The sequence below is a fragment of the Podarcis bocagei genome, assembly GCF_964188305.1.
Source record: "Podarcis bocagei genome assembly, chromosome: 9".
Taxonomy (NCBI): Eukaryota; Metazoa; Chordata; class Lepidosauria; order Squamata; family Lacertidae; genus Podarcis; species Podarcis bocagei.
Genome location: NC_138134.1, coordinates 10129262 through 10149008, shown reverse-complemented (window position 1 = coordinate 10149008; position 19747 = coordinate 10129262). Strand labels below are relative to the sequence as shown.

Sequence of the window (19747 nt, the reverse complement as noted above, 5' to 3'; positions counted from 1 at the left end):
AAGAGGGTGAGAAGCTAGCCTTGGCTCTTGAGTTAGCATCTCCACTTGCACTATGGTGAGGGCACTTGATGAGTCTACGAGGGCCCAGACCTGCTTGCCTCAGACTCTCACTTGCCACATATATGGGCTAATCAGCCATAGTTGGTGCCCAATACAACACCCTCCTTCCAGAGACTGTCCTTGCTTTATTCAGGCTCCTCCCCACCCCTTGGGGCCTGTGACGTTTATAAGTCATCACCCCCCAGCTGGAGGCTTGCAGCCTCTTATCAGATCCACCTTTCCTCCATCACTTTGGCCACTATCTGAGTGGGCTTTCCTACTATTGAAGATGGTCGACTTAAGAATGTAAGGTTAAAGTTTCTGTAAATGGATCAGTCTAGGAATCCAACAATTCAATACAGTTGTCCACCTGAAACAAAACAGTGTAATCAGCTAGGAAGTGGCTGTCTCAGTATTTAGAAATGTAAATTGATGGATGGGAAAGTAACAAGGAACCTTTAACACAGGGGTATGCAATAGCTTGAGGCAGCAGACAATCTCAATTCTTTAAAGAGCAATCGTTAAAGATTTATGAAATTGATTCATATCACTTTATGACAATACACTAAAATTAAGTGCTGATTAGGGACGACCTTGTGGTACTAACTTAATATTGAACGGATCTCAGGAAGAGTTGTGTTCGCTCAGCAAGTTTTGAATCAGATTAAGTCACTTCAGCTGCCCCAGAGTGCTTTAATGGTCTGTTATCGGGTTGAATGGGCAGAGCAGTCTATAGGTGGGTCCACGCAGCAGTTTCCTCCAGCAACCACAGCCACCAAGAAGGATCTGATATTTCCCAGAGAAGGAACTGCATTCACTCACTTGTTCAGCAGTGAACACCCAGAGTTCGGAAGAGAAACTGCCTCCAGGAGCAGAGTTAGGAAAGCTATGGTCCTCCAGTATGGCCATTGGGCAGAGATGATGGACGTGTAGTCCAATGGCATCTGTTGGGCCACTCCTGCTCTGGAACCTCAGAAGAACATTGTTGGATCAAACTGAATGCACCTGTCACCCAACATCTTGTTTTCAGGGCCCAGTCAGATGTTCTGGGCACCCACAGAGGGGCTTGAAGGCAACACCTGCCTCTGCCAACCTGCTACTTGCCACAACTGGTTTCCAGGCTCTGTTGAGACTTGCAAAGTGGTACGCTTTTGCCTACACATTTTGATTTCAAACTGGTGATACATTGCCCAGAGGCATTGGGGTAGATAAAGAGCCAGCCTCCTAGCCCAAAACAGTTCTTCACCATGTCCTAAATACTTGTGGTTAACTGTGGCGATGTTACCTTCCACTGACCTTTCTTGCTGCTGATCTCTACTTAGAACTTCTGGATTGCTTTTTCATGCTTTGATTCTGGCTGAACACAGTCTTTGCTTTTCAGATTCCCTTTGTCCTTGCGCTTCTGACCTCGTGTCTATTGTTAACTGGTTGTGAGGAGTTTCCCTCAACTTTTGCTGAGGTCCTGACCTGATCAGAGCAGGACCGTCACCAAGATATGCCAGCTACGAGGCAGAAGGCATTCTCTGTAGCAGCCCTACTTCTGTGGCATTTGTTGCCGACCAAGCTCTGTCAGAGAGCAATACTGAAGGCTTTACAAAATATTCTGTAGGCTTATCTCGCCCACCTGTCACAGGTTTTATCTGGAAAGAGGGCTTATATTCTACAACTGGGATTGCCTAGAACTTCAGATGCTTGGGTTGACTGCTTGTTTTATCTGTTGTGGTTTTTAAAAAATCATTTTACCCAGGAATATTTTGTGACTTTTTAAAAAACACGTTTCTTGTGTTTTATTCAAATGTTTTATGCACAGTGGTACCTCGAGTTAAGAACTTAATTCATTCTGGGCTGAAATGACTGGCAGAATCCGAGACTTGGGAGAAGAAACGATGGAAGAGGACTGGAAAAAATTTAAGGACTATTTACAAAAATATTATAAGTTATATGAATGCTAAGAATTTGCATGATTTGGGAAATCTAGCCTCAGCAACCAGGATTTGGAGATACAGGAACCTAAGTTATAAATATGAAAGGGTTAAAGTTTAAAGTAATATCATATCTAATTTAAGGTATAAGTAAATTGATAATAAGTATCTTAAACTCAAAACATAATATTTGAAAAGTACAAAGGAATGCAAGAAACAAGGTAATAATTTGCTGATATTTTTATTGTAAAGAATGCAGGGTGAGGGAGATGTGGGGAAGTCCGGTTGGTTATGAAAAAATGTCTTGGAATGTTGGATTTCTTTTTTCTTTTTTCTGTTTTCTGTTACTTCTTTCTTATATCTGACTTTATATCTGAAAAATGTAATAAAAAATATTTTGGAAAAAAAAGAACTTAATTCATTCTGGAGGACCGTTCTTAACCTGATACTGTTCATAACCTGAGGTACCACTTTAGCTAATGGGGCCTCCCGCTGCCTCCACCGCACGATTTCTGTTCTCATCCTGAAGGAAAGTTCTTAACCCGAGGTACTATTTCTGGGTTAGCAGAGACTGTAACCTGAAGCGCCTGTAACCTGAGGTACCACTGTATTGTTATGTTTAACTTTAGATTCTGCTTTGCGAGAAATGCTTTAAAAGGCATTAAATAGGTATAAGAACTTTGGAGTTTGAACCAGTTACCGATGGCTGGAGCCTAGTACCAAAATCCTTGGCCATATGCCTTTGCCCTGCCAAGATAGTCGCATCTTCCAGCTTCACCGCACTAACTCCCTGCTTTTGACAACATCCATAGCATCCAGTCGCAGCCTCTTTTCTGCCACTCTATGCGACCTATGGTGGTGTGTTTTAAGGCAAATGCTTTCTTTTGCTAAAGGCTTTGCTGCCACACTGTGGGGGAACAAAAGCTCTACACATGTAAGCACAGTAAGTCTGTTGTCTTTCCTTGGGGGAGATGCTTACAGTTGTATTTTGCAAAGGTTTCATTTGAAAACAATATGATACATAACATTAAATAGGCTGGATTTACAAGTGAAATGGTAGCATAAGTCCAGGGGGCGGAATGGGAATTTGGTTGGCTTTGCTTTTTCAATTTATGGTGTCTTAATTTATGTTGTAAACTTCTTAAGAGTTTTGTTTAAAAATTGCCCAAATAATAATAGTTAACTAATAAGCCTTAAAGAGACAGTGTACTATTTGGGGAAGGGATCAGTCTTCTGTTTATGGTACTCTCTAACATACTATGCACGGCTATGTAAATAATACTGAACATTTGTAGGGTGGATATGTGTTTTCTACTTGGATAGGCTGTAGTCCCAAATCCAGCTTGCAGATAAAGAACTGTAAGATGGATGAGTGTGGCCTTGAAGTTGCTCATCAGTCTTCTTTGGCAATCACTCGTAGCTGAGTAATATTGTCTTCCATGAACACGGTTTTAACAGTGAGTCCGTAAGTGACCATGGAGGCCAATTCTGGATACACATGTCCTTCCACAGTGGGGACATAGGTTTCTGGGTGGGAGTTGATCACGGTGAGGGTTTGCCAAGCGTTCCTTCTTCTTAGCTAGTTTCTCCCTTTCGTCTTGAGTTTGAGCGACTTCAAAGCCCATGACACCTTTGGTAAAGGCTATTCTCCAATTGAAGCACTCATAGGCCATTGCTTCCCAACTGTTATAAGAAAAAACTGCTCCTTTCCCCCTTATGGGGTATCCAAGAACCCGTACAGAGTCCTTAAGTACAGTAGGTTCTCTATTGGTAGGAGAAAATAACAGAGGCCAACTAGAGAATATTGAGAAGCGAGGCAGCTAGTAAGCCTGAATCTTTATTAACTGTTGCAACAGGGTGCTCACTAACCACACACAGGAGGCAGGAGGGACCCAGAACAATGGTGTGCAAGCCCTTATATAGACTTTTGAAATTACCCACCCTGTAGCTGAAGACCACCCCTCAAAACATCATACATGCATCACAGAAGGAGGCGGGCTACAGCAGAAATCCTGTCTGGCAGGATACTGATAATGGTCACTTGATTGCTTTACCTGGGCAACTTGGCCATTCCTTTCAAGATGCTAAATACTTAGTTCCTGAATCCAGGTCACAGGATCACCCTATTCAAATACAAATACGCCCTTAAGACAGGGTTTGTGAGCAAAGAGACAATGGGGAGAATATTTGACGTTACTGGAAGAGCCAAGATGGCTTCAGGATTGTTCTCCTGTACTATTTCAGACACATGGTTTTTATGCTTATGTTTATGTTTGCCTTCTACATTTATGAACATTTATTTTATATATATATAAGACCTTAGAATTCCTATAACACCAATTGTCAGTGTTTATACATTTTTTTTAGATATGCCTTGAGACAGTCTTTAAACCTCTTTTGTTGAATGCTGGCTCATGAGTATTTAGCACTTGGACAACAAACTGGGCAGGCACACAGGTCAACTGGTCCCAGTCTTCCTCACTACAGTGAGATAGTATTGTATTAGTTTTTAAATTATGGAAATTATTTCCATGCATGCACTCATAGGCATATGCAAATTTTATGCAAATCTGTGCCATACTTTTGCTGACCAATTTCCTAATTTTTGGCAAGCCCTAAGTGCCCACCTTATGCCTCTGCATGTTCAAAACACTTCATACCTTACCACAACTGTATACAGCTACTTGGCAATATTCTCCTTATCTTACTTATTTTCTATACTGCCCTTCTTCTGATGATCACAGGGTGGTTTACAATATATAAACACAAACATATACACAATAATAACAAACAAAAACAATACCCCCCCTCCCAGTTTAAAGCATAGCTGTCAACTTACAGATTTGATAATAAGGGACCAGCAGCCTTGAAAATAAGGGATCAGAAGCCAAAATAAGGTATTTTGCTTAGCTTATGCACGTTGGGGCTGCTGTCGTCCTGGTGCAAGGAGTTCCATCGGCCCTTCCCTGCCTGAGAGAGAGGGAGGGAGGGAGGGAGACTCTCGCCCGCCAGCCTGGCATGAGGTGGTTGCGGCGCCGTGGTGGCCGCTGAAGCGCCGCCCTTCTGCGTCCCTCCCCATCCCCTCCTCTTCCTCCTCCCTCAGGCCGCCTCCTCAGCCGCCTCCAGCTTCCCCTGGCAGTGCTGCAGAAGTCTCGCAAGAGAGGGGCTGCCTGCCCGCCCGTCGCCACCCGTCTCCTCACAACGCGCCCCTGAGGGAGAAAAGGGAGAGACGGAGACGCGGCAGCTTATGTGCACGCTCTCTCTTGCGGCAGAGGACCCCGAGCCGCTGCTTCCCTCCTGAGCCAGGCGAGCATGAAACCCGGGAAATTTAAGGGACATCATCAATCCGGGACAGCAGTGGGACACAGCGCTGGGATAAGGGAGTTTCCCACCAAATAAGGGACGGTTGACAGCTATGGTTTAAAGGGCCATAGATTAATTAGCCAGGGGCCTGGGAGAAGAGGAATGTTTTCGCCTGGTGCCTAAAGATATGTAAGGAGGTGTACCTCCTTTGAAAGAGCATTGCACAAACGAGAAGCCATTGCAGAAAAGGCTCGCTCTCTTGTTGCCGCCCTCCAGACCTCTAGCGGAGGAGGCACAGAATTACAAGTGGGCTTATGTGTGGTGACTGAATGGCTGTGCCTTGCTTAAAAAGGCACCTTACCTGTTGAACTCACAACTGAAGTGAGATTTTACTCCAGAGACTTCCAGGCTCACACACTTATCTGTTATATTGCCTTAGCTCTCAGCTTTCCACTAATATAACCAGCCCACTAGTAAGTGCCAAAGTATAAAAAATTGCACTGTACTAAGCACTGATTCAGAGCTTTCTTAAAGTAGCAGCAGCTGCAAGCTCAATTAACCTACATGGCATATAAACAATGGGGCTATATGCTGTCTTCCATTCCAGCTCTCCCTTTGCAGCAGGTCTCTGAACTCCCCAAAGCATGTGAATCGAAATTAGGAAGCTAGAGAGCACAGCTCTTAAATATGTATATTGCTAACAGATGTGATGCAGGCAGTTAAGGAGTCTGAAGCCTTGTTACTTGGCTGCAGAATTCTCCTGTGTTTGGTTTGCAAGAGTCTATTGTTTTAATTGCGCTATGTGATAAAGGAAGTTCTAAAGTGAAGGGTCAGCAAGTTTGGGGCTGAAGTTTGTGGAGATGGGAGCAATCTTGGTGACCTTTTTCATACTTGCAAAACAGAGGAAGTACAGCAGAGGTAAGAGGCTGGTGCTTCATTTGCTTTTACACATTTGTAACTGGTGTGAGGAATGTTGTCTGCAAAACCGTTTGTTTTAAGAATTATTTGCTTGTGCCACTTTTCGCTACGTTTAAAACTTCCACAGAATATTGTTCAAGGCTGTGGTCCTGGGAAAGGTGTGCTGCTTGAGGCCCCAGTAGTAACTAGACTTGGATGTGGAAATGTAACATTGGAGCAGGGTTTTAAGAATTGGTGATTGTGCTTTAAAAAGAAAAATCGCTCTGTGTGTGTGTGTGGTTTTTTTATAGGTGAGAAGCCTTGATGCTTTTGGTAGGTTTTAATTTCAAACAGCGTAGTAGTGGCCCAGAGGTTAAGTACCTTGAGAAAAGGGTTTTTTAAGAGACTCTATAACTGAATTAATTGTTCAGGTCACATGTGAAAAGAAAACAGGAGTAAATGTTCAACTGTCTGGGATGCCATGAATTAAAATAGCAAAATAGCATTAGTGATGGTATGATCATCCTTTGATGATAATTTTATTATAAGAATGAAACATTTGGAAACGTCAGCTTTAGAATGCATTCTGCTGGGGTGCGCAATGTTTTCACTTGAAAGTCATCCACGTTGAAATGAAAGCCAACCTAAACAAGGATTATAGCAATGTGAGCTTATATCTATACTTCCTTTTCCTCCTGTTCTCATGTTTATCTTCATGGTGATCATTCTAGGCTACAGCATAGTAATAAATATATATTTCAAGACTGTTTTAATGTGTGCTGAATTTTTCTGTAGTTTTGAATTGCCTTTGAGAAGTAACTAGGCTACTAGACTCTTTTCTTAATAAAAAATAATAATAATTTTAAATATATAAGGTAGTCAGTTTTCTTTAATCTTATCATAAGCATCTTGGTAGCTGTTCATGTTTGATTGTATGCAAAGTGAAAGCAGAGAAAGGCATATAGTGTTTTGCCTGTTGTATTTTCACAAGGATATAGTTTTCAAATTAAAAGTTATACAGAAGACTTCATTTGTAATACATGGTTCTGCTGTTCCGCTGTGCTCAGTGGAATTTGCCTTTTGGTAAAGGGCCACACAGTGGCGTAGCGTGGGTTGTCAGCACCCGGGGCAAGGCAAGTAATTTGCTCCCCCTAACCCGTGGATTTGCACCCCCTAACCCGTGGATTTGCGCCCCCTAACCCTAACCCCCAGATGTTGCACCCGGTGCGGCCGGCCCCCCCCCTGCACCCCCCACGCTACGCCACTGGGGCCACAGAATAACACCTTAGATAACTACTGGCCTGTTTTATGGAAGTTGCAAGTGGTGTGTTTATAAATTCTGAGGATGCTTGGATTGCTTTAATCAAGCATGCTTTAATTACCTCCAGACTGGACTATTTTAATATACTGTATGCGGGGCTATGTTTCAGGGCAGTCCTGAAGTTCTAGTTGGTCCAAAATGTGGCACTTGACTTGCCAGTGCTCACAGGTCAGAATGCACAACTCTACTGTTGTATCCATATAGTTCTGCCTGGAAATTAAGATCAGTGTCAGAGGCCTTCCTCTCAGTGTGATCTTGGGAGATTGGGCAAGTGAGCATGCGAGAGAAGACCTTTGAAGCGGCCCTGCAACTCTGAAATGCTCTTCCATTTGAAATTCATCAGGCTCCGCCTTTGTGTATCTTTCCTAAAAACTGAAAATGCTTTCATTTCGATGGGCGTTTAATATGCAGCTGTCAATGTTACTGGAACAAGTATTGGTATATAACAAGCTGCTTTCTGATTTTGCATTGTTTGAAATGTGGGTTGTATTTTGTTCCTGCTTTTAGAAACTGGTGTACTTTTCTTGATTATATAACAGCTTTATGATTGTGTACTCTGCTCTGGCCACTTCCAAATAAAACAACAGAATATAAATAAATCTCACATTGATTCTGGCCTCAGAGCATGCATAATTGTGCAAAGAATAACAGACAACTACCCTGTAGATCAGGATTGGGGAACTTCAAACCTGGGAGTGGAAAACAACACTCCAGGCCTCTCTATCTGGTGTTCAAGACTCTCCCCTTGCCCTAAGGCAGGCTTCCCCAAACTCGGCCCTCCAGATGTTTTGGGACTACAACTCCCATCATCCCTAGCTAACAGGAAGAGAGGTCAGGGATGATGGGAATTGTAGTCCCAAAACATCTGGAGGGCCGAGTTTGGGGATGCCACACACCCCACTGAACCTGCTCCAATACCATCTGTGAGTAGTAGTAGTAGTAGTAGTAATAATAATAATAATAATAATAATAATAATAATAATAATAATAATAATAATAAATTATTATTTATACTCAGCCCATCTGGCTGGGCTTCCCCAGCCACTCTGGGCAGCTTCCAACAAAATATTAAAATACTGCAATACATCAAACATTAAAAGCCTCCATAAACAGGGCTGCCTTCAGATGTCTTCTAAAAGTCTGGTAGTTGTTGTTCTCTTTGACATCTGATGGGAGGGCGTTCCACAGGGCAGGTACAACTGCTGAGAAGGCCCTCTGTCTAGTTCCCTGTAACTTGGCTTCTTGCAGTGAGGGAACCGCCAGAAGGCCCTCAGCGCTGGACCTCAGTGTCCGGGTAGAACGATGGGGGTGGAGACGCTCATTCAGATATTGAAGTACTTTTATCTGTCTGCACAGCACCCTTGAACTGTGACAATTTCTCCTCCTTGCCTGCACAGATTTGCCTGTGGTTGGATGTAGACGCATCAAAGAAGAGTTTGTTAAATGCGTTGTAAACTTAGAGAAATAGGGGTGGCAAAAACAGAACCCCACAGTGCTATCTGGTGTCAGTGTTATAATACATATACAACGCACAAAAAGCGTTTTTTCTTTGCCAATGTAGCTGAGTCCATGGTTTGTGTGGTTTTGCATGGCCGGAAGGTAGACACATCTGTTGCTCTTTGACCCACCTGCCACTGGCATGTACCCCTCCAGCTTACCCCCAGCCCCAACTCTAGATGCCTTGATGTGGGTCAAGCACTGTGATAGACCAGAGTGCATCACTGGACACTTAGCAATTAGGAGAGTGTGCTTAACTGGGAATGCTGGCAAAACTGGATCCTGGCCTGTCTCTGCTAACATTATCCGTCACCTGTAGCTCACAACAGACCCCAGGGTTTTCATGCTTGGATAGTTGTGAAAGGTTGTAGATGGTTTGATTTACTGGATAAAATATCACCTCTCCTCTAGGCAGAAAAAGGGAACCTTCTTGCCAATGCAGAGGTCTTGGAAAGAGTGACTTTATTATGAATAGCTGAAATTACATCACTTTCTAAGTCAATCTCACAGGCGGCCAAGTGCCTGCTCACTTTTTTGAAACCTTTATAGAAGCTGCTATTTCTTTGTTTTTAAGGGGTTTTCCTTAAGACTAAGTACGATATAAATTTGTACAAGTAAATAAATAAATAATAAACCGTCGTCCCACAAGCATATCCAGATATACTAAGCATTGCAATCAGTGAATTATTTATGGGCTCTTGTTGTCTTGCTATATTTGTCCTTTTGTGTGGCCTGTATTTATAAAATTCCATGGAAACAAAGAGAAGATTCGACCTTGTGATTAAATTTGTGCTCCAACATTTATACATGTCACTGGAAAATATAGGTTAAATAAAGAAAACTGACAGTTCTGCAAACCATCCAGTCACAGATTTAGGCTTGAGTGTTTCCAAAGAAAACACTGTGTTATCTTGAAAAATCCACAATACTGGCATGGATTTAAAGTAAAATGAATGGGAATCTAAATTAAATGGTAAAAACTATGTATCATCCACTGACAGGTTAAGAGTTTCCAAAAGCAAGATGGAAAACAATACTATTTATGAGGGGAAAATGAATCCCGAGACAGATAATTCTCCTTGAGATGAAAGGATAAAAGGTTAAGACTATCTTGTGAGCAAAAGAAAGAGAATTGTAGTACAGTGGTACCTCGCAAGACGAACGCCTTGCAAGATGGAAAACCCGCTAGACGAAAGGGTTTTCCGTTTTGGAGGCGCTTCGCAAGACGAATTTCCCTATGGGCTTGCTTCGCAAGACGACAGCCCATAGGGAAATATCCGGGACAGCGGGGAAGCGCAGCGCGTCTTCCCCACTGTCCTCGGACCTCCTCCGAAGCCGGGCGGTGGGGGGGGGGGAACGCCTCCTCCCGCCGCCGCCCGGCTTCGGAACGATGCTCCGAAGCCGGGCGGAGGGGAGGGAACACCTTCTGAAGGCGGGCGGGGGGCGAAAGTCTTTGCTCCCCCCTGCCTGCCTGTCCCGGAAGGCTTTTGAAGGCAGGCGGGGGGAGCAAAGACTTTCGCCCCCCCCGCCCGCCTTCAGAAGAGGTCCAGGACCTCTTCTGAAGGCTGGCGGGGGGCAAAAGTCTTTGTCCCCCCTGCCTGCCTTCCCAGGGGCTTTTAAATCGCCCCGGACAGCGGAGAAGTCCTCCGCTGTCCCGGGGCGATTTTAAAATGCCGCCCGCCAGCATTTTAAGATTGCCCAGACAGGGGAGAAGTCCTCCGCTGTCCCGGGGTTTTTTAAAATGCTGGGGGTGGAAAGAAAAGCCCTTGTCCCCCCCCCCAGCCTTCAGAAGAGGTCCGGGGACAGACTGTCCCCGGACCTGGTCTGAAGGCGGTTTCCCTAGGAACGCATTAATTGATTTTCAATGCATTCCTATGGGAAACCGTGCATCGCAAGACGAAAAACTCGCAAGACGAAGAGACTTGCGGAACGAATTAATTTCGTCTTGCGAGGCACCACTGTATCTAGTAACAGAGAAAGTATGGTTGAGGAAACAACAGCCATTTTGACAGAAAGTATGAGCAGTTATTTTGAGGTTGTGTTGCCTAATACGCAGCACATCTGCCCTTTCAACACACCTCTTCTACTAATTTGCTGTGAATTTTTAACTGGTGGTAGAACTGTACCTCATCACCTCATTGCAGAATATGCTAAGCTGAATGTTTAATATTCTTGTTCCAGTGCGCAGTGTGGCAGGGGCAGGGAAGGCTGTGACAGTGATATACTTTGCACATCCTTTGCACTCAGATGGTGCTGGCTTTGGTTCCTGGCATTTCTAGTTAAAAGGATCTGGTCGTAGGTGATAGCGAAATACCTCTGTTTACACTAGGGAAAGCCTCTGATACACTAGAGTAGAAGGTTTATATTTTTATTGGTTTTCCACATTATTACAAATCAGACCAAATTACTTTAATTTAAATCAGTTTCTTAAAAATAATCAGGTTTCCCGCTCCTGTTGTAAACATATGTTCATCACTTCTCCTGTAGCCATTTCATCTCTCCTTACTTACAGCACCTCTGTTAATTCTCATAAATATAAAATCCATTTTGTGTGTGTAGTCCTTCATAAGCATTGTTCTGAGACCTGGTGTGTCGGGAGAATGAATTGATATCTTCCTTTGTTCAGTTCTCTGCAGTGTTTACAATTCACATTCCATTCCTTCCACTGTTCCCAGATTGCGTATGGGCTGCGGCTATACAGTGGTGCCACGCAAGACGAATGCCTCGCAAGACGGAAAACTCGCTAGACGAAAGAGTTTTCCGTTTTGGAGGTGCTTCGCAAAACAAATCTCCTATGGGCTTGCTTCGCAAGACGACAATGTCTTGCGAGTTCCTGCGGGTTTTTTTCCCTTCCCCCCTTTTTCTAAGCCGCTAAGCCGCTTATCAGCTGATCCGATAAGCCGCTAAAAGCCGCTAATAGCGCTAATCCGCTAATCCGTCAATGGGCTTGCTTCGCAAGGCGAAAAAACCGCTAGACGAAGAGAATCACAGAACGGATTATTTTCGTCTTGCGAGGCACCACTGTAAATAACTCACAGAGACACGTCCAATCTCCGCCATTAAAATTCCACACTGGAGTTCTTTATCGGCACAGTTAAAGACAAAGTCTTTATTCAAATAGAGCATCTTGCCTGATTTATGCAGCAGCCATTCAATCTTCTTACTCAGCATGGGTATAAGATACATTTTCATTCAGGCAAATACTTCCCTTATTTTATATACAGTCATACCTTGGGTTACAGACGCTTCAGGTTGTGTACCACCGAAACCCGGAAGTACCAGAACAGGTTACTTCTGGGTTTTGGCGGTCGCGCATGCACAGAAGCGCTAAATCGCACTATGCGCAGATGCGCCGAATCACAACCCATGTGTGTGCAGACGCGCAGCTGCAGGTTGCGAACGCTGCGGGATGCACATTCGTAACCTGAGCGTCCACTGTATTTTTATTTAAGATTTTCTTGGTTTACAAAAGTATGTAACATTTTCTACAGGTCAGTTTCATTTGTTGAGACATTAGTGTTACATTAGGAAGAAAAGGGGGAAAGAGGTGGAGGGGGAGAAATGGTGAGTGGGGGTGGGATCAGGTGGCGATGTTTCTATTTTACTTAATATATGTGTGGGGTTTAATACTTCCCTTATTTAACAAAGCTGTGAAAGAATATTCAGCATGTGAAGGAAATGTTTTTTTGATTTAATCATGTTTCCTAATATTTCTTCATTAAATGTGGTAGTCGTTCAATAAATTGTTTTATTAAATTTGTATATTGCCCGTCATCTATAGATCTCTGGCTGAGCATCCAAATGTGTATAGCACATTCCCCAAACATAAAAACACACCTCATAGCCCCTGAGGTTCAAAACAAAACAGGAGCAATATTTGCCTTTTCTGGGGCTACTTCCATTCATCAACTCCTTCCTTGGCCAAGCAAGGAGATATTTCCCAGTACCACCTCCTTGATGCAGTGCTTGCATAGAGATGATGTTTGTTTGCTGGTTCACTGGTCAGGAAGGAAAATTCTGCCTGTCTTCTGAGTCTCAAATAGTGAATTGCCCCCATCATCTGCCATTCTCTGGGTGGTCCCTTGGTGTCCTTTGACTTCAAGACCAGGGGTCTCGACAGCCGCCAGATAAACTGGTCACAGAATGGCTATTTTTCTAGTTTTGTCCGACCCCCAAAGATGGAAGTGCTGGAGTCAATTCTGGGTGTGCATTAAGCTTGTTCTTTTCTATATTTGCCTTTTCAAGCAACTTGTGCCTTTGCCTCAACCCGCTAAGTGTTCCAGCTTCCATCAGGAGGGATTCATTTATCACACAATAGGTCTACTTTAACTCCATTTAATAGGGATAGCAGCTCCACAAGCTCACATCAGAGGCGTGATTTTTCTCCCCTGGGGAGATGTGCCATTAAAGGGCACGCTGCTTTGATCTGAAACTCTAATATGTGACAATGCTGAAGTTTCCTCTATTCACAGTAAGTTCTAAGTGTTCTGAAGTGTAGTTTGTGGAAATTAAAACTCTAGGTGGTAATGAGGCCTTGCTTTAATTTATAATCTCTGCTGAGCTCCGAAGAAATGAACGTTAATTTTGCAATTCAGTGGCAGTAATCTCATCAGTTATGATGTGGGGGCTAATAGTTCTTTAGATATAATATGCTGTATTCCTCAAAGCTTTTGTCTCCGCATCTGCACTATAACTAAATTTGCATTTTAATTAAAGCAATCAAATAAGGGATATTAAACCCGGCGGCAAGGAACATGGCTTTCATATCCATATTCAGCGAAGCTTTTAAAAAAACACAGTAGTTAAGACTTTTTGAATGGCACTGTAGATAAACCTATTTTTCTTTATTATTGTGGAATTTGTGTAAAAGATGTTCCTTTTTAATTAAGACATGTAAAGCTGCAACTTAACATTTATTGTGCTGTTTTAAGCATAATAGGTTTTCCGCCCCTCACAAACCAAGCTGGTGTTCAGGAGGACAGGACAGTTGTTGTTTTTTTAACAATGCAAATAAACATGAAGGTTTGTTTGCCATAGCAATACATACATAACATCTGGTATAAAAACGTACCTATATACATCAATTCCAGGGCTTCTGTATTTTAATGTTATTTTAATTGATTTTTCTCCTTGCATCTCATATTGTAAATCTAAAATAACTGTGAATACAGTAATTAATAGAATTCACTAATCTGGCTTTCACAGTTGAGCAGCTGGAGAATACATTATCAGTGTTAATAAATGATCTGCAAGTTAGAGTTGTAGCAGTTTGCTTCGGCTGCCATTCTCTACTGGGATGAGCGGGACTTGAAATGTTCTTGGTAAAGCCTTTAGGTGGCAGTCGTCACTAGTCCAACCCAAGAGTTAGACCCATTAGAATTAATGGCCATGGCTAACCTAAGTCCATTCATTACAATGGGTCTAATTTGAGTAGGTGGCTACCACTACTATAACTGGCAGCTATGGCTGCATTAAAGGGACATGGGTGGCGCTATGGTTTAAACCACAGAGCCTAGGACTTGCCAATCAGAAGGTCAGCGATTCAAATCCCCGCGACTGGGTGAGATCCCATTGCTCGGTCCCTGCTCCTGCCAACCTAGCAGTTCGAAAGCATGTCAAAGTGCAAGTAGATAAATAGGTACCACTCCAGCGGGAAGAGAAAGGGCGTTTTTGTGTGCTGCTCTGGTTTCGGTGTTCCATTGCGCCAGAAGTGGCTTAGTCATGCTGGCCACATGACCTGGAAAAACTGTCTGCAGACAAACGCCGGCTCCCTCAGCCTGTAAAGCGAGATGAGCACTGCAACCCCAGAGTCGTCTGCGACTGGACTTAACTGTCAGGATTCCATTACAATTTATTCATTTTTTACAGCCAGGTTATTCATCAATAGCAAAGAATTCCACTATTATTATTATTATTATTATTATTATTATTATTATTATTATTATTATTATTATTTTGACAGGATGTGATCTCCTATGCAACTCTCTGTCCCCAGCTGTAGATACACCAGATTTCTGCATGCTGGGCATCCATTTTAGCAGTCGCTTCTTCAGTTTCAAACTCTTTTTTTATTACTTAGTACATTGTTCTTAATGTACTCTAATGTGCTTTATTGAATTCCCTCAGCATACTTTACATACCTCTGTCAAAGAAGTTACCTTAAGTATTTTTGTGGTTTACCAGTTGTGATGCCTATTGGAAGTTTTTAGTACACAAGGACAATGAATGTGGGTTGTTGTTGTGTGTTTTTTTTTGGGGGGGGATACACAAAAGGAAAGAGATGAAAAATGGGGTAGGGGCCAAACTTGGAAGATGGTGAAAATACCAAAACTTCAAGAGAATCGCTTCCAGTTTCCGAGCAATTATTTTATTCATGGATTATCAATAGAAAAGTTTAGTAGATTATCAATCTAGAAATTGAGTATGTTATTCATTGTTTTTCTAAAATATATTTCGTATAAAAAAGGGTTGGTGTGCCATTGAATACAGGAACGTTTACAAATTCCTTGAAGAAATATTTGTCACTGAGTCTGCCTTGAACCCTAACCTGCTTAACCAGAAGAAGCGCTGAGATGAAAAAGGGTTTTTTTAAAGGTGACTTAAAAACAGGGACGCGGGTGGCACTGTGGGTTAAACCACAGAGCCTAGGACTTGCCGATCAGAAGGTCCCTGCGATGGGGAGAGCTCCCCTTGCTCGGTCCCTGCTCCTGCCACCTAGCAGTTCGAAAGCACGTCAAAGTGCAAGTAGATAAATAGATACCACTCCGGCGGGAAGGTAAATGGCGTTTCTGTGCACTGCTCTGGTTTGCCAGAAGTGGCTTAGTCGTGCTGGCCCCATGACCCGGAAGCTGTACGCCGGCTCCCTTGGCCAATAAAGCGAGATTAGCGCTACAACCCCAGAGTCGGCCACGACTGGACCTAATGGTCAGGGGTCCCTTTACCTTTACCTTTAAAAACAGTATATTCCCCACTGTATCAGAATCCCTTGAAGATTACCGCAGCACCCAGAGACAGGCCATCAGGTTGTGTATCCACAGCAGTGGCCTGAGGAGAAATGACCACTGGAATGTGCACTGAGAGAAGAAACGCCTTGGTGCATCTGCAGCAGCACAACTAGATGCCTTCATCTGCCCCAATTGCAACAGAACATGTCTCTCCAGTGATTGGTCTCTACAGCCACATCAGGCACTGTAACTCTCCAGTGGTTTGGCTTTACTCCCAAAGTAGCACTCCTCCATTATCTCCTGAGACAGACAGATGCCAAGTACAAATGCATATAAGGAAAGTGCAGTTCAAAGGAGAAACTAGGGGGGAAACACGGTGAAACAAATTAACAAAATTTATCATGTTGTATCTTAAAATTAGGGACGCGGGTGGCACTGTGGGTTAAACCACTGAGCCTAGGACTTGCTGTTCAGAAGGTCAGTGGTTTGAATCCCCGCGAAGGGGTGAGCTCCCGTTGCTCGGTCCCTGCTCCTGCCAACCTAGCAGTTCGAAAACACATCAAAGTGCAAGTAGATTAATAGGTACCGCTCCCGCGGGAAGATAAACGGCGTTTCCGTGCGCTGCTCTGTTTCGCAAGAAGCGGCTTAGTCATGCTGGCCACATGACCTGGAAGCTGTACGTCAGCTCCCTCGGCCAATAAAGCGAGATGAGCGCCGCAACCCCAGAGTCGGCCACGACTGGACCTAATGGTCAGGGGTCTCCATTACCTTTACCTTTATCTTAAAATTTGTGTTTGAAGTTTTGTTTTTGTTTTGCTAAAGCGTGTTCTCCTTCATGGTGGGGGCCGCCAGGACACTCCAAAATTGGGGGGCGGGCTAATTGATTGTTGGCCACTGATACGATTGGGGTTTCCCTTGTTGTTGGGAAGAAGTTAATGTTGCCATTTTTTGATTGACAGCCAGAAATAGTAAAACTCCTTGCACGAGGCTAGGGGTTCCTCTTTTCGCCCGTGCATCAGATTGCCCGTCCCTCCCTCCCTAGAATAGGGTTGTTCGCTTTGACCTTGCTATGCCTGTCATGGGGTCGTCTGCTTTGGAGCGGCGGCCTGGTAGGAATTTTGTCCATCTGGCTAATTGGCTGGGGCCATTTGGTTTTTGCCTACTGCGTAGCAAATCGTCACAACTTGTAAGGTTTGTGGTTAGGCATTGGTTTATGGTTTGGTTGGTGGAGGGGCATGGATTGGCTGTGCCTGCCCCTCTAATGCTGCTGCTGCAAGGGATTCCGTTAAAGGAATCGGGGGCTAACTATTGCTTGTCCACTCTGTCAAGGGGGCTTGGGCAATAGCAATGAGCTCCTGGTTGCATTTGGGGTGAGGGCAGGTTCCCTGCTCCGCGTAACTCCCAAGTGTATTCCCCCATTCTGACTTTCGCATTGTGCGGAATGTCAGTCTGTCCCCCATGGTGGGGCCAGATAGTCGCAACCAATGCCTACGCAACCACTCACAAATTTGTATTTTAATAAAGATGTGGCCAAAATTATGCCAAAAATCTTAAACAAAAACTTCTGTGTGATGTGTGAGTTATTGGGGTGGACCTGGGGACCTCGACACGCAACAACATGTAGTCAGATTTCCTCATGACAAAGACTAATTTTAAAATCTTGCCAGTAACTATTTCCACTTGCAGCTACTTTGTGGAAGAAACTTTGCTTTGCTAGCTTTTTATTCATCTGTTTTACTGATGAGCTGTAGAGGGCAGCAAAGAAGCTAGAAAAAAGCAACACAACCATCTGTAAAAAGTAGAAATACAAGCTAATAAAAGCACCCTGAAGGTTAAGTTAGAAATGGAACATGCAGAGATGCTTCTGTTCTAGGGCTCCTACCTCTGACCCAGGGGCTTTTAGGATATTAATTCAGTCCTGGGCAATTGAAAGGCCCAGGAAATCTTGCTGGTGTTTGCAAAAGTTTTGCATAAGTTTCGTGATGCCTCTTCTGGATCCAGAGTGGTTTTTTTGTTTTTGCTTTACCTGGCTTGTCGTCACTATTTTACCACTCTGTTGGACAGTGATGGCAGTACTTATCACACTCATGACATAATTGGTGTGCATGCTTTTGACATCCGTGTAAGGCTGCAAGATGTGTCTGCATTCTTGCTAGGAAATAAGTCCTATTGAACATAGTGGGACTTTGCTCACTCGTGATATATGTATGCATGTAAACAGCAGTGCTTTCCTCATTTACTCAGCAGTAAGTAGGGAGGGCTGGAATGCTGGTGACACTGTGGGTTAAACCACAGAGCCTAGGACTTGCCGATCAGAAGGTCGGCGGTTCGAAGCCCCGCAATGGGGTGAGCTCCTGTTGCTTGGTCCCAGCTCCTGCCAACCTAGCAGTTCGAAAGCACGTCAAAGTGCAAGTAGATAAATAGGTACTGCTCCGGTGGGAAGGTAAGTGGCGTTTCCGTGTGCTGCTCTGGTTCGCCAGTTGCTTAGTCGTGCTGCCTACATGACCCGGAAGCTGTACGCCGGCTCCCTCGGCCAATAAAGCGAGATGAGTGCCACAACCCCAGAGTCGGTCACGACTGGACCTAATGGTCAGGGGTCCCTTTACCTTTAAGTAGGGGGGGCACAGGTAAATAGTACATGTGCTCTGTGTGTGTGTCTCTCTGTGTGTATACACACACACACATAGACACCACCCAGAATCTCCAGGTTTTACATGAATGTTGCAGTCTAAACTCTTTAATAAATTGTTTGATTTATCCAGAAACAACCTTGCATAAGGTATTTTGTTCAGGCCTGGCATGCTTGTATTTGTACTTGTGGGATGCATCTATTGGGCAGCCATCCCATAATTTCCTAACCTTCATGTCCATAGCAGCATCCCTCTCTTCATCTTTGGAACATTGGAAGGGGTGAAATTCGCCTTGCCATCTACCCAGAAATCTGGCTTGTAATCAAACTGATGGGCTTGCAGAACAGCTGCTGACAAGCCCAACTTAGATTTTTCAGAGATTAATTGGTTTTGCAGAAGAGGTCTTTCTAATTGGGTATTAATTGAGAGAAGTGGTGATGGGGTTTGTGGACTGTTTGCACTCATGTCCTGCTTGCAGGCTTCCCGCAGACATCTGGTCGGCCACTGTGAGAAAAGGATGCCATCCTGGATTGGCCATTGGCCTGATCCTGCAAGCTCTTCTTATGTTTCATTTTAGATAAACGATCATGCTGTAAGCTACTTTAAGCTACTTCTTTGCACCTGATGTTAAACGCTGCTTTCAGAGAAAAATACTTGTCAAGAAAGAACTATTATGGGCGTATTTCCGTTTGTCCTTTATATGGAAAGTGGGAAATCCTACAGTAACAGTTAGAGGCTGGGGTTGTCTCTGCTTCCCCCCAAGCGATCTTAGCCGCTAACCACTTAAACTTTTCATGCAAACTTTTAATCTCTTAGCTTAGCCTTGCCATAGCTGTCAACTTTCAGATTTGAAAATAAGGGATCAGCAGCCTCGAAAATAAGGGATCAGCAGCCTCACCTGTCCCGGGGACAGTCTACGGGATATCTAACAATCCGGGAAGCAACGGAAAACGGCGCTGGAATAAGGGAATTTCCCGCAAAAAAAGGGAAGGTTGACAGCTATGACCCTTGCACCTTGTTATCATATGTGACCGTTTCTTGTGAAGATATAAGAATGCAAGAGCCACCCTGCTGGATCAGACCATCATTCTGTTGTTTTCCCAGTGACTAACCACATACCACATTTTTCGCCCTATAGGACGCACTTTTCCCCCTCCAAAAATGAAGGGGAAATGTGTGTGCGTCCTATGGGGC

General features: G+C 43.9%; 1 protein-coding gene across 6 annotated transcripts in view; it reads left to right on the top strand.

Moving 5' to 3' along the window:
- The window catches only part of KCNIP4 (potassium voltage-gated channel interacting protein 4), a 437188-nt gene that overhangs the window by 193183 nt on the left and 224258 nt on the right, over window positions 1-19747 (top strand). The window contains exon 1 of one of the 6 annotated variants that reach the window (XM_081207942.1): window positions 5858-6182. The exons of 4 other annotated variants lie outside the window; for them this stretch is intronic. In XM_081207942.1, the coding sequence (XP_081064068.1) occupies window positions 6125-6182 (58 nt within the window). In that variant the 5' untranslated portion in view covers window positions 5858-6124. Of the gene's footprint in view, window positions 1-5857; window positions 6183-6804; window positions 6827-19747 lie in introns of those variants that run through there. One more of the 6 variants, XM_081207935.1, reaches the window with a different exon arrangement.